Source organism: Muntiacus reevesi, chromosome 1, assembly GCF_963930625.1.
Source record: "Muntiacus reevesi chromosome 1, mMunRee1.1, whole genome shotgun sequence".
NCBI classification, from domain to species: Eukaryota; Metazoa; Chordata; class Mammalia; order Artiodactyla; family Cervidae; genus Muntiacus; species Muntiacus reevesi.
In genome coordinates this window covers 185,505,617-185,519,151 of record NC_089249.1, presented here as the reverse complement: position 1 = coordinate 185,519,151, position 13,535 = coordinate 185,505,617, and the positions used below count along the sequence as shown (strand labels likewise).

The following is a 13,535-nucleotide window of genomic DNA, read 5'->3' as shown; positions in this document are numbered from 1 at the left end:
AGCAGCTACCCTAGCGGTGCACCGAAACCGCACACAGGACAGCCTTGAGCAAAAACAATATGAACCTGATGGTTTACCACGGTGTGTGCTGTCAAAAAAAACCCGGTGGCCGGCCCCACCCTGGCAGCAGTGTCTTTAATTCTCCTGCTTCTGAACTTTCCGAGACCAAGAGGGCCCCCAGCACCCAGGCTCGGGGAGCGGCAGGCCGGGGGGCGCTGGGGGGCGCGAAGCCCCGTCCCGACCTCGCCCTCCTAGCTTCTCTGGGAAGGTCTCCGCTCGGAGAGTCGGCAGGGAGGGGAGAAAGCGATGGAATACAAATCCCCCCATGACTCAGAAATGTGAACACTGAAGGAAGGCAGGCTCTCCTGCTTGAAAACTTTTACCCTGAAGGAGAGTTTAACAGGTTTGGGTGACTAGTGGGGGCGGGGTCTTGATAAATCAGATGAATAGAACATAATCAAAAATAGACGTGAGCCAGAATGTGTGTTTTCATCCCGACCAGATAGCGGCTGGGTTCTATTTATAAGATTCAGGGCTGCAGTTGGAAAGTGCAGCTCTGTAGATGAGAGATAAATACAAAAACAACCAAAAACAAAAATAAAAAACAAAGGTCTGTGGTCAGGACAGCTGTCCCACCTGAGCTATTACTCTCCACAACACAGGACGTTCCCAAGCTGCCATTTGTGGCAGCACAGGACACACACACAACTGTCACATCCCACACAGCACGGGGCACACACACAACTGTCACTCATCCCACACAGCACGGGACACACACACAACTGTCACTCGTCCCACACAGCACGGGACACACACAACTGTCACTCGTCCCACACAGCACGGGACACACACAACTGTCACTCATCCCACACAGCATGGGACACACACACAAGTGTCACTCATCCCACACAGCACGGGACACACACACAACTGTCACTCGTCCCACACAGCACGTGACACCCACAACTGTCACTCGTCCCACACAGCACGGGACACACACACAACTGTCACTCGTCCCACACAGCACGGGACACCCACACAACTGTCACTCGTCCCACACAGCACGGGACACCCACAACTGTCACTCGTTCCACACAGCACGGGACACCCACAACTGTCACTCATCCCACACAGCACGGGACACCCACAACTGTCACTCGTCCCACACAGCACGGGACACCCACAACTGTCACTCGTCCCACACAACATGGGACACCCACAACTGTCACTCGTCCCACACAACACAGGACACACACAACTGTCACTCGTCCCACACAGCACGGGACACCCACAACTGTCACTCGTCCCACACAGCACAGGACACACACACAACTGTCACTCATCCCACACAGTACGGGACACACACAACTGTCACTCATCCCACACAGCACAGGACACACACACAACTGCCATTCATCCCACACAGCCCGGGACACCCACAACTGTCACTCATCCCACACAGCACAGGACACACACACAACTGTCACTCATCCCACACAGTACGGGACACACACAACTGTCACTCATCCCACACAGCACAGGACACACACACAACTGCCATTCATCCCACACAGCACGGGACACCCACAACTGTCACTCATCCCACACAGCACAGGACACACACACAACTGTCACTCATCCCACACAGTACGGGACACATACAACTGTCACTCATCCCACACAGCACAGGACACACACACAACTGCCATTCATCCCACACAGCACGGGACACCCAAAAATGCCATTCATCCCACACAGCACAAGACACACACAACTGTCATTCATCCCACACAGCATGGGACACACACAACTGTCACTCAACACACACAACACGGGACACCCACAACTGTCACTCATCCCACACAACACAGGACACACACACAACTGCCTCTCGTCCTACATAACGCAGCACACCCACACAACCGCCAGACTTCTGAAAGTCGTACTATGGGAGAGCTAAGGCTGTGGAGGTGCCCTCCTTGTCACCTTGGCTGCCCCCTTCCTGCGCCCTGAACCCGGCAAAGAAGCTGAACTGGGGGGAGAGAGAAAGCAGGCTGTCCAAAGCTTCACCTTACTCATCCAGCACCACTCAGAAACTTTTTATTTACTGAGAAAGATCGCTTTTCACCAACACACATGAGAAACACCCGGCCCCCTCTGGTGGGATGCGACCCACAGGGCCACGCGAGCGGCTTGCCAGCCAGGAGCCCTGCAGACTCCGGCCCCACTCATTCTGGCTCAGGCACACGCGAGAAGGCAAACCCCACAGATCAAAGCCGTGCCAAGCAGCAGAGCCCCGGCAAGATAAAATCTGAGGTCCCCACCATCACAACGTTGAGATTTTCCACTAAAAATATTTACTGAATTTTAAGACAAATTTGCTGAATGCATTGAAGGGAGCAGGATGAGGTTTGGTTCTGAACAGTTGAGAAAAGCTGAACAAATATTTACTATCATCCACCAGGCACCCCCACAACTGATGAGCTTGTTTCACCCTCTGCAAGGTACCTGGGGTGGTCAGAGGTAGCAAGCCCAGGGGCTGTGGAGTCACTACCCCGTCAGAGGAAGAAGGTGAGAAGGGGAAAATGTCGCCACACTTCTGGGGTCCTCAAAGGACAGATACCCTTAGGACTGAAAAAACACACTTTTTAAGGGGTTTCCACAGAAGACTCCAAAGACATTCGTAAGAAATCTGACAAGGGCCACTTTGGTTCTGTAGCAAACACTGGGAGGGGGTACGTGACTTATCAATGAATTTACAAATCATAAATCAGCCTTCACAACAAAAACAATACAGCCTGGCAGGTCTCACAGTTCTGCTTTTTTTAAAAATTATATTTGTTTTTTGATTTGAGCCTGCAACACTCTGCTGAATCAGCCATGTGCTGGCCTTACACATCCCCGTGAGGGGCCTTGTGGGGTGCCTGGGGGGGGGACAGGGAGATGCTAGCTACAGCCAGGCGGGGGGAGCCCTGGGGCCGCGGCGGCCCAGCCTTGGTTCCTCCCTCCGGAGCGGCGCCCGTGCGGCCAGGACGCCACCTCGGCACGGGCAGGGAGGCGCCGTGCCCACACTGAAGAGTCCCCAGGGTGCCGCACGGTGGGTCTGGAGAGGTGAGAGAGCGCTCGTGTGCGCCAGAGGCGGGTGCAGAGCCCACCGGGGGCCCCCGGCGTGGGGGCAGCACGAAAGGCACCGAGAGCGCCTGGAGTAGGGGGACCCGCCCCCCCGCGCCCCACCACCCACTCACACACACACATGTGCTGCTTTTCAGCTGACAGTGGCGGCGGGGTTGACTCAGTGCTTTGAATGCGAGGAGTGAAGAGATGGGGGGGGCCACACTCACCCCGTCAGAAAAGCCAGCACCTCGTGGGGAACGTCTCCCTGGGCCCCCCTCACCTTGCTGTAGGTGGAGGAACCAAGGGGCTGGGGGAGGTACTCGGGGCCTCCGCCCTGGGCTAGGGGGGCGCCGGGGGCGCCGGGGCCAGGGTGGTAGCTGCTGTCTGTTCACACCTACACACAGACGCCAGACCGGGGAGTCCAGGCTCTTGCACCCCACCTCAAGGCCTTGCTATAACCGCCCCCCAGACCCCGGCAGGCTGAGCCCCGACTCCTCTGCTCCAGGCCCCCCGAGTCTGGGCACTTGCACCCCGCTACACAACAGGTGACAGTGTCACTCAACTCCCACTCAACCCACCACGCGATTCTGGGTGCAGGAGGGTGGGCGTGGGCTAAGGTAGGCAAATGCTTCTATTTTCGAACTCAGCCGACTTTGCAAAACAGAAATTCACCCCAGAGAACAATTCGTGTCCAGGCATTTCACACATTAAGAAGCTGAGAGGAAAGTGACTTTTTTCCCTTGGCCAAGAGCTGGCTCACGAGCAGTGCGGTCAGGTGTCCTGCCCAGTCCCAGCATGTACGCTCCTGACAGGCGGTGGGGGTGGTGGGCAGCCCACGGGGAAGGAGGGCTCCGCCAGGCTGGGTGCCTGAGATTCCCCTGGAGCTCCCCGACCCTGGAGCACCCCAACCCTGGCTGGCCGGCAACTACCGCGTTTTTCCACATTTGAGCAGGCGGTGAACTGCGTTTGTCCTGTTCTAGAACTATCACATGTACCCACTGAATTATCTCTCTAAAATCATCGTGGGAACGGAATTCAAGTAGTTAAGTTCAAGGCTGAGGTGCTAACCGCTACGGCTCAACTGGAGAAGCCATTTTCAGAGTGGATCTTGCGCGATAAACAAGGGGCCGGGATCCACAGGGGCACTGCGTAACCGCCCTGGTTTCACGCCATGCCGCCTGGCCTCTCAGAGCCGAGCACACACCCCGGCTGGAGCCACGGAGGGACCTGGGGCTTCCTCTGCGACCAGCTCCTGGGTGGCAGCTCCCGGGACGGTCAGGCTGACCGCCAGGCGAATGGGCTGGCCCTGGGGGCGGGCGGACACCAGAAAAACGCCCAAAGAAAGATGCCGCCTTCTGTGACCCTGTTCTGTTACCGTGTGGGGTCAGTCACAGGTGTGGGAGGGGACTTGGGTTCTAGGGCAGAAATCATGATTTATTTTTTTCAGAATCACTTGAATCAAAAAGGACCCTAGTTATTAAATAGTATCCCATTGTCTGGTGTGGGTTGGAAGGATACTGAAGAGGGGGAGAGCGCAGAAAGACACCACCGGAGTGTGCGTGGCTTTATTCTGCGGGTGAAAAGGTCATTAGCTGTAATAATAATTAAACTGGGGAGAGGTTAAAGGTGACTGGCTGGTTAGCGGTGAAGGCACGCTAGCTGGTGTCACCCAGGCGCTGCAAGAACCGCAATGTGGGGCTGCACTTACAGGAAGTGGCGAGGGTGGGGCCCGGGGCACAGGATCCCGCTATCTGTCGCCGCAGGCGCGAGGGCCCAATCACTGACACCCACACAGCCATTTCCTGCACTTGAAAAAAAAAATCTGTTTCTCCCTTTGCAAATCAACAACTTTTACCTAGAAACTCTTCGGCGGTGAGTTCTGACTGATCTCGATCTCCGGTCCGTTGCAGAAAGCACACCGCTGTTTACCTGGGGGAGGTGTACCAGCGCTAATTCTAACTGACAGGTTTCGGCGGCTGCTGGAGCGGTCTGTTTTGCATCTGCCTAGAAGAAACCGAGTCTCTCTACCCAAACAGACACCTGCTCGTTACTGCATACCTTGATAGACCTTTCTAGAAAAGACCTCTGGGTTCAGAGAACTCAGTGCCAACTCCAGAGCGCCATGCACATGTCCCAGACGGTGATTCTCAAAGGTTCTCGAGCATCCACTTTCTGGCCTGGGTCAGAGCAGGTGGCCAGCCCGAGGGCTGCTCCAGTCACACGCCTCAGATGCCAGAACTCTTTCCCAGAGCACCCTGGTGTGGCTCCTGGTTGGCAGGACCCCCACCGTGACTGCACAGGCTGACACTGTGTGCTGATCGCATGTCAACTAATCTTTCATCAAACTTAAAGATGCAACCAAAACTCAGCTCCCACAGGCTGTGAGCACTGCAGCCTCTGGGGCACAAAGGTTGGCATCCCCAAAGCCAGGAATTAACTCAGGCCCAAGCATCCACCTGGTCCCACGTGAGTGACGACAGCTGAGCTTTGCCAGAGAGGACCCTGGAGCCCTCTTTGAAGTTCAACTACCCACGCTATTTTTTTTTCAGCTGCAAAGATTTCTGCTAAACTGCCAACTCATGGGGGAAAAGGATCCCTTGAGAACTCCCTGTATGCATGTGACAGCCTCGGGCCCAGCCTCTGTCTTTCCCCGGGGAAGGAGGACCCTGAGTCCTGGTCCCTGTACCCCAGGGCCGGGTTGGTGGGTACACACCATGCTCATCACGATGCTCATCAACTGTGCAAGGCACTTACCAGAGAGGCCACACGCTAGGCCACAGCTGTGCCCGAGTTCAGGCGGGGAAACTGAGGCTCAGCAAGGTTAAGACACTTGCCCAGAGTCCCTCTGGGAAACGGAAGCAGCCAGAACATGAAACCAGTCTGATTGAGCATCCTCTTGGAATTCTAGCAGGACAGGGGACCCAGACGCCAGAGGGATGGGGCATTAGACTTGCCTGTCCTGGCCTCACAGGTCGGCGCTGACGCCAGACACAAAGACCTGTAGGACTCTAGAAATCTCTGGGTCCCCTCCAGGCGAGCCTTAAGCAGGAGTGTGGTCAATCAGACCCATTTCCCATACAGAGTGACAAAGGTGAGCCCACTCCTTCCTCATGGTTTCTGGAGTGTGGGTATGACGCCGTGTGTGTAAAAAAAGCCACGATCACCTGGCAGGCTGCACTGTTTGCTCACCTACCTCCATGGAGGAGGGGGTCACAGCTCTGCCACTAAGGCCACCGGGCCTCGGGAGCAGGGAGCAGCCCCTCCCTGCTCACCCTTCTAGGACCAACACCCCCACACATCAGGGGGCCCTTGAGCGTGATGACGCAGCACATTCACGTGCTGGCCACATGGCCCCTCCAAGCAGCAAAGGGCTGCATCAGCAAGAAGCGTAGAAAAGCACATTCCATGATGCCCTCACTCGCCAACTGCTGACTGTTTTCTCACAAAGACAACAACCACCACCCATGGACTGCCCCTTGGACGCTTCCCATCTTTAGGAGCCAAGAGAAGGAGAGCTGAGCCTGACGCTTCCATAACAAACATTCCAAGCAGGATTTTCTCTGACTCTCATCCGCTGCCCTGTCTTGCTAATAAGCAGACAACGGCCGGGCAGCTCCAATTGAAGAGGCCTTGCTCCCTGTGATGTAGACGGGGGAGAGGAGGGCCGTGCACACGGCTGGGCTCCAACCCCTCGATCGGGGAAGCAGCCTGGAGAGGACGAGCCCACGCCCCCCACCAACACCCACCCTGCTCAATGACACCTGCTGGGTCAAGCAGCCCTCGCAGGGGCATCGACACAGCTGGCAGTCTCCAGGTTGTTACAGGTTAGTATGAAATCACAGCACCACTGCAAGTGCTCTGACAACACCCGCCACACAGCGTGTACCTACCACCCAGCAACGTGTACAACGCAGGGGTTTCCTGTTCAGCCACTGCTTCTAGGTAAGAGAATCAGATGAAAGACATTTAGGCCTCTATGCGGGCACGGTGTGGCCGCTCACGGGTTAAGCACTGCACACAGGCTGACTGTTGTCCAGAGCACCCGAAGCTCACGGCGTGGTTCTCATTACAGCTGTCTAAGGGGGCTTGGGGGAGTGGGAGGCCTGGGCAGGGGTAGGGGTCACTGGGTGTAGGGCTGGCCCTGCTGCCCCCCCTTGCTGCGTGACGTTGGGCATTCATGTGAACCTCCCTCACTTCCCTTTCCAGTTCTGCTAAGAGGGCATCATGGTGCCTGTCCAGTCTTGCAGGTCTTGCCAGAATCTGGCGGGTTAACAGTTGTGACCTTGCACCCTGAGGGTCGTGATACGAAGAGATATTCGGGGCACCCGGCACCTTGCCAGCCTTGGCTCAGCAGGAGTGCAGCAGGCCAAAGCCACGATGAGCAAAGGCAGCCTGAGACCCCCGGGTTACACGCCCAGACTCCCCCAAACACGGACAGGACTCTGAAAAGCCTGAGCCCCGGGGTCAGCCCCCGGGAGCTCAGCTGCACCTCCAGCGGGCTCTGCTTTCCAAGTCCATGGCAATTAAAAGCAGAAGCCGCGGTGGGTGGGGAGGCTCACTGAGGGACACAAGGGGAGGTGCCAGCCGAGGGTGACTTCAAAAGCACCCCCGCGCTGGTTCAGGGAAGGGGAGGAGGCTGAGATGAATGTTTCCAAGAAACCCTGAGAACGGAGCTCGGCGCCTGCCGCGGCCAGCGAGGGGAGCAGCTCCTCCACGAGGCCCAGCAGATGCCGAGCTGAGCTGCCGGGCGGGGGTGTGCATGTGTGCCTGTACCTTCACGTGCGCAGCGTGCATGCAGGCGCATGCAAGCACAGTGTGACAGCGTGTGCACGCACGCGTGCAGCGTGTCACTGAGTGCACAGGTTTGCCATGACTCCCAACTTTCTGATGGAGAAGGCCCAACGCCATTGCATCAGGAGACCAGCCAGTGTCGTCACTGCCTCTCAGGTGTAAGCGGCCTCTTGCAGACACAGGGAATTCCTTCATAGTTTTTGCTCCCTCTCCCCCCACTCCCTGCCCCGTTTCAGGGTGAATGCCTTTGAAGCATGGTTTATAGAAAATCTCATAAATTCACCCCGCCCACTGGGTGTGCTTTCTCTCATGTCCCATCCACAAGGAGGCCAAAGTGGGCACTGCAGGCAGAGGGCCTGTCCTCCTGAGACAAAGCCCTGGCCAGCAGGTGACAGTAGGGGAGAGGGTGCATTTTTAAACAGCTTCCCCTCTGTGCGGTTCTAGGGACAGGTATAGGAAGGCTGGCCATCCTTGAACTGATGACCCCCTGTAACTAGTGACCTCAGCGGGTGGAGGGGGCATCCACCCTTGCCCAGCCACAAGGCGGAGGCCCTGGGGCTGACTGCGGGGGCAGGGCGTGCTCAGGTGGGAGGGAGAGAGTCAGCCCAACAGAAAGGACCAAGAGAGGAAGGCCATGAATAGAAGGCATGACCGCAGGAGCACGTGGTCCTTCTATGACACTATAGTCTAGGGGCAGCACAGGGGATTCTGCTAGGGAACCAGAGCAGACCATGAAGGGGGAATAGACTAATGATTGGGAAACTTCAGTGAATCCCTCTGCCACTGGGAGCAACAGCTTCCTGCTTAAGTCTGATAACCTGGCCTGCTGAACTATTGCCATCACCCAAGAGAGGTACCCAGCACGAAGCTAACCAAATCCTGCGAGAAGCCAGCAACATCCTGTAACCAGGAGAAGGAAGGGCTGCAGGAAGCCCCCTGTTCGGAGCTACCTGCCTAGATGCTGCGGCAGGAGCAGAGGGCAAGGGAGCCCCAAGCCATCTGGCTCCTCTCACATCAATCACAGCCAAGGAAGAATCCCCCACCCCTCCCCAAGTCCTAAACCAATCTGGAGGTGCAGGATGGGTGCAGTGGCTTCAGCCACTGCTTCTGCCAGCCCCCAGCCCTGGGCCCTCCATGAGCCAACCTGGAAAGAGCTCGGGATGGGTGGGGAGGTCGGAGGGGCCACGACTACATGCTGAGCCAGGGGCCACGCAGCAGCTCTGCCAACCGCACGGAGGATTCTTAGCCCCTGGCCTCTGAAGATCCCCCTGGAGCCCCACACAGAGCCCAGAGCCCAGGGGCCCACAGGACGCGGCGAGGGCAGGAGGGATCAGAGGCGCTGCCAGGCACACGGGTGTGCAGAGCCACGTGACGGGCAGAGGGGAGCCCCTCTGGCTCCGAATATGGACCCTCTGGGCTGGTGCGCTGAGGGGCCCACCGTACCCCCGCCGCCCGGCGACGGTGGGCAGGCGGCTGCGAGAGAAGGAAGCGTACTGACCGCTCGGCGGTTTAGGCCGCGGAGGAGCAGGTTTCTTCGGAGGCACAGCGGGAGTGTCCTGCTTACTTTTAAAGGGGTCATCTGAGAATCCTGTCCCTCCAAAGGAGGAGGTGAAAGGCCCAGAAGTTGGGGGCTGCAAGAGAGGACACGAAAAGAGAGGCAGAAACAATCATTAACATGGAGGCAGGGATGCCCACCGAGCCCTCCAGGGTGTGCGGCAGGGCCCCCGCTCGGCCCGAGGGCTGCTCGCCAGACCCCTGCTTTCCTTCACCCTCAACAGACGGGGTCCTCTGGCCCACGAGGGGCAGCTGACAGATACATGGATCAGGTGAGAACACCTAGCGCCTGGATGGGCTTATGTCATGTGGCATGGCACGGTGGGGGAGTTGTTCCCTGCCACCCGCCTGGGGGTATCGGGGCTTCCTGCTCATACTTCAGAGACGTGTCCCACCCCCTCTCCCTTCGGTCAGCATCGGGCACTCGGTCAGAGCGACACCAGACCCTCTCTGCACCACTGAGCTGCCCCCCAGGGACTCAAGCCCGAGCGCACCCCACACATGTTGGCACAGCCACTGCTGCCTCCGATGGGCTCCTGTTGCCTCTGGCCTGGCCCCTCCACCAGCTTCCTCCTGCCCTGGTCTCACCCGCGCTCCCGCTACCCGACATCAACCATCTCACACCCAAATCGGACCATGTCACAGCAGCCACAGAGAGACGCCTGGAGAAATGGGTGGGCAGGAAGGTAGGTGGGAAGGTAAGCATGACAAGCGGGTAGGGAGGCAGGCAGACGGGTAGGCAATAGTGTGAAAAGACCCTGAAGCTTAAAGGTAAGTCCCAGACCTCCTCAAGGCACACATGGCCTTCCTCGCAGCCCCCAACTCCCTCACTGCACAATGCTTCGGCGCTTACCCCTGCAGTGGACCCAACCCCTCTGGGCAATCCTCTGGTGCCCGGAGCCCCGGGTGCCCCACCGCTAGGCCTCCATACACACAGGGTCCCTGATCGGGGGCGCTCAGCCCTTCCCGTCCAACCTGAGCCCCTGTTCCTTCTCAGAGACGGGCTGGAGCTCGCTGCCGCCCCCAGACCCCTCCCAGCCACTGCTTCCTGGACCGGCTTGGACGTCCTAGGAGGAGCTGACAGGACACAGCGTATCACGCCAGGGTCGGGCACCCAGGACCCTCCTGTCTACCTGAGTGGCCTGAAAGGCAAGAGGCACCGACAGGGCGCACACCTGCCCGCGGCGGGCACGGACTCGTCTATATGTGCGCCCCTCCGGGAGCCGCAGCACGGCGCTGGGCACGAAAAACCTCCCCTGACGGAGGGATGGGCGCAGGGACCAGTGGCGCCCCGAAGGGAGATCGCTTTCTCTATGGGTGGGGATCGTGTTCACTCACACAGAAAAGAACTAGGGAAAAGGGGAGAGAGGAGATTCAGGGCTGCTGGACACAAAGGGAAGTAGTGGACACTGGAGTGAAAGCGCGGATGTGATCCTCAAAAGGGCCCAGAAGAGGAGATGCGCTGGGGGCGGGGAGACTACGCACGGGGTGGGGGTGGGGGCGCGTGCGGTGCGGGCGTGAGGGGAGACAACGCACGGGGGGCGCAGAGCGGGCATGAGGGGAGACTACGGACGGTGGGCGAGGAGCGGGCGTGAGGGGTGACCACGCACGGGGGGCGCGGAGCGGGCGTGAGCCGAGACCACGCACAGTGGGTGCAGAGCGGGCGTGAGAGGAGACCACGCACGGGGGGCGTGGAGCGGGCGTGAGCTGAGACCACGCACGGTGGGTGCGGAGCGGGCGTGAGGGCAGACCACACACGGGGGGGGGGGGGCGCGGAGCGGGCGTGAGGGGAGACCACGCACGGGGGGCGCGGAGCAGGCGTGAGGGGAGACCACGCACGGGGTCCGCAGAGCGGGCGTGAGGGGAGACCACGCACGGGGGGCGCGGAGCGGGCGTGAGGGGAGACCACGCACGGGGGGCGCGGAGCGGGCATGAGGGGAGACCACGCACTGGGGGCGCGGAGCGGGCGTGAGGGGAGACCACGCACGGGGGGCGAGGAGCGGGCGTGAGGGGAGACCACGCACGGGGGGCGAGGAGCGGGCGTGAGGGGAGACCACGCACTGGGGGCGCGGAGCGGGCGTGAGGGGAGACCACGCACGGGGGGCGAGGAGCGGGCGTGAGGGGAGACCACGCACGGGGGGCGAGGAGCGGGCGTGAGGGGAGACCACGCACGGGGGGCGCGGAGCGGGCGTGAGGGGAGACCACGCACGGGGTCCGCAGAGCGGGCGTGAGGGGAGACGATGCACGGGGGGCGCGGAGCGGGCGTGAGCGGAGACCACGCACGCGGGGTGTAGAGCGGGCGTGAGGGGAGACGACACTCGGTGGGCGCGGAGCGGGCGTGAGGGGAGACGACACTCGGTGGGCGCGGAGCGGGCGTGAGCGGAGACCACGCACGGGGGACGCGGAGCGGGCGTGAGGGGAGACCACGCACGTGGGGGGGGGGCGCGGAGCGGGCGTGAGGGGAGACCACGCACAGGGGGCGCGGAGCGGGCATGAGGAGGGGCCCTTGCAGTGCTCTCCCCAGCGCGGGTGGGGGCGCCAGTCAAAAACAGAAGGAAGAGCAGGGTCAGGGGAGCCCACTTTGGGGACTTCCTTAGGCTCCGGGTTCCCACGCATGGATGGAGCAGTGCGGAGAAGGGCAGGCATCAGTCACGGGGTTGTGGTCACGGGGACACGGATACGGCCACCCCTGTCCCAGGTACCTAGTCTCAGATACTCCTCTCAGGTGGGAGAGAGGCGGCTGGTCCACAGAGATAAGGAGGGGGCCTGGAGAGGCGGCGGCACCCTCAGCCAAGACTGCTGGGCACCCCAGCTCCTCCCCCGGAACCTCAGAGGGCCCCCAGGGTAGGAGACGTCTATTCTGTGCTGATCTCATCACAGCGTCCCTCGGGCCTGGGGACAGAGTCCTCCGGCCACCCCTTCCATCTCCCATGCAGGGAAGCTTAGGAACTGGGAGGAGACACGGCCTGCTGACCACACAGCACCTCAGGGTGGGACCCAGAGGCCCAGCTCGCTCCGTGCCTCTGTTTCCTCTTCTGTGAAATGACCATCATGACTGGCCCACGCTCGCAGGGCTCGCAGGGGCAAGAAGTCAAAAGGGAATGCATAAGCGGCTTCACCCGGCGCCTGACCACATCAGCAGAGACAGCGCAAGCAGCATCATGCCGAGGATGTGCAGGTGACTAGGCTCCTCCTGGATGCCCGCAAGAATCTGCAAATGCCCGCTGGTCACCGACAGTTTCTGCTGCTTCCTATCATCCACAGAGCCTTTCCCAGATGGAGCGAGCCGGACAGCCACAGTGCAGCATGGACCTGCAGCTCAGCTCTAAGTGAGTGGGTTAGGCTCTGCTGTTTGGGAAAGAAGCCAGAGCAGCCGCTGAGGAGATGGACCGAGTGCAGCTGCTTTTGCTTCTGCCATTCCCAGGACATGCCCTGGGTTGACAGCGCTCTCCACGCTCCCCACAACCTGAGATGGGCAGGCAAGAACCAAAACCAATTTCTTGGCAAACAGGGGGCGTGACCAGCTCCCAAGGCCCCTGCGTGGGCCCGTTCTTGTCCTGGGAGCTGGGTATGCGCCAGCTCTGGTGAAGGGGTGCAGAGGGACACCCGGGAGCCTCTGGGTACGGACCCCCCGCCCCTGGCCCCAAAGCTGCATGGCTCACGGTGAGGCCCTCATCCACCCAGGCTGTGCACCGCACCCCGGAGCGCGAGCTGCGCTGAGCCTCCCGGCTGGCTGGGGACACCGTGGGCCAAGCCGACTCTCCGCCCCCTCAGCTGTCTAAACCCACTGCGTGGCTGGTGGACCCGCTCCAGGGAGAAAGAGTTCGCCCACAGCAGGGAGTTTTATCACTTTTGACACCAAAAAGCCTGCGTCATTTCCGAATCCTGACTTTCATGACTTGAAGTTTCCCAAGAAGCCTCCTCTGGGACCTGACTGGTTCCTACTCAGGCTACGGCTTCAGGGAAAGTTGCTATTTTTAGAAGGGTTTCAGTAAAGCCGGTAGGGGCTCTCTGGCTGGGCTATAGTGAAGTGTACTCCAAAAAAAAGAAAAAAAAAAGAAAACAGAAAAGGAAAA

The 13,535-nt window shown here is 59.7% G+C and overlaps 1 protein-coding gene across 15 annotated transcripts in view; it reads right to left on the bottom strand.

Moving 5' to 3' along the window:
• EPS15L1 (epidermal growth factor receptor pathway substrate 15 like 1) overlaps nt 1-13,535 on the bottom strand; it is a 105,387-nt gene that overhangs the window by 12,055 nt on the left and 79,797 nt on the right. For 4 of the 15 annotated variants that reach the window (XM_065917504.1, XM_065917512.1, XM_065917507.1 and 1 more), the window contains 3 exons: nt 9,404-9,536; nt 7,005-7,052; nt 4,823-4,921 (listed from right to left, as the gene is read on the bottom strand). The exons of 3 other annotated variants lie outside the window; for them this stretch is intronic. In XM_065917504.1, the coding sequence (XP_065773576.1) occupies nt 4,823-4,921; nt 7,005-7,052; nt 9,404-9,536 (280 nt within the window). The remainder of the gene's footprint in view (nt 1-4,822; nt 4,922-7,004; nt 7,053-9,403; nt 9,537-13,535) is intronic. 8 more of the 15 variants (XM_065917510.1, XM_065917513.1, XM_065917517.1 and 5 more) reach the window with 6 other exon arrangements.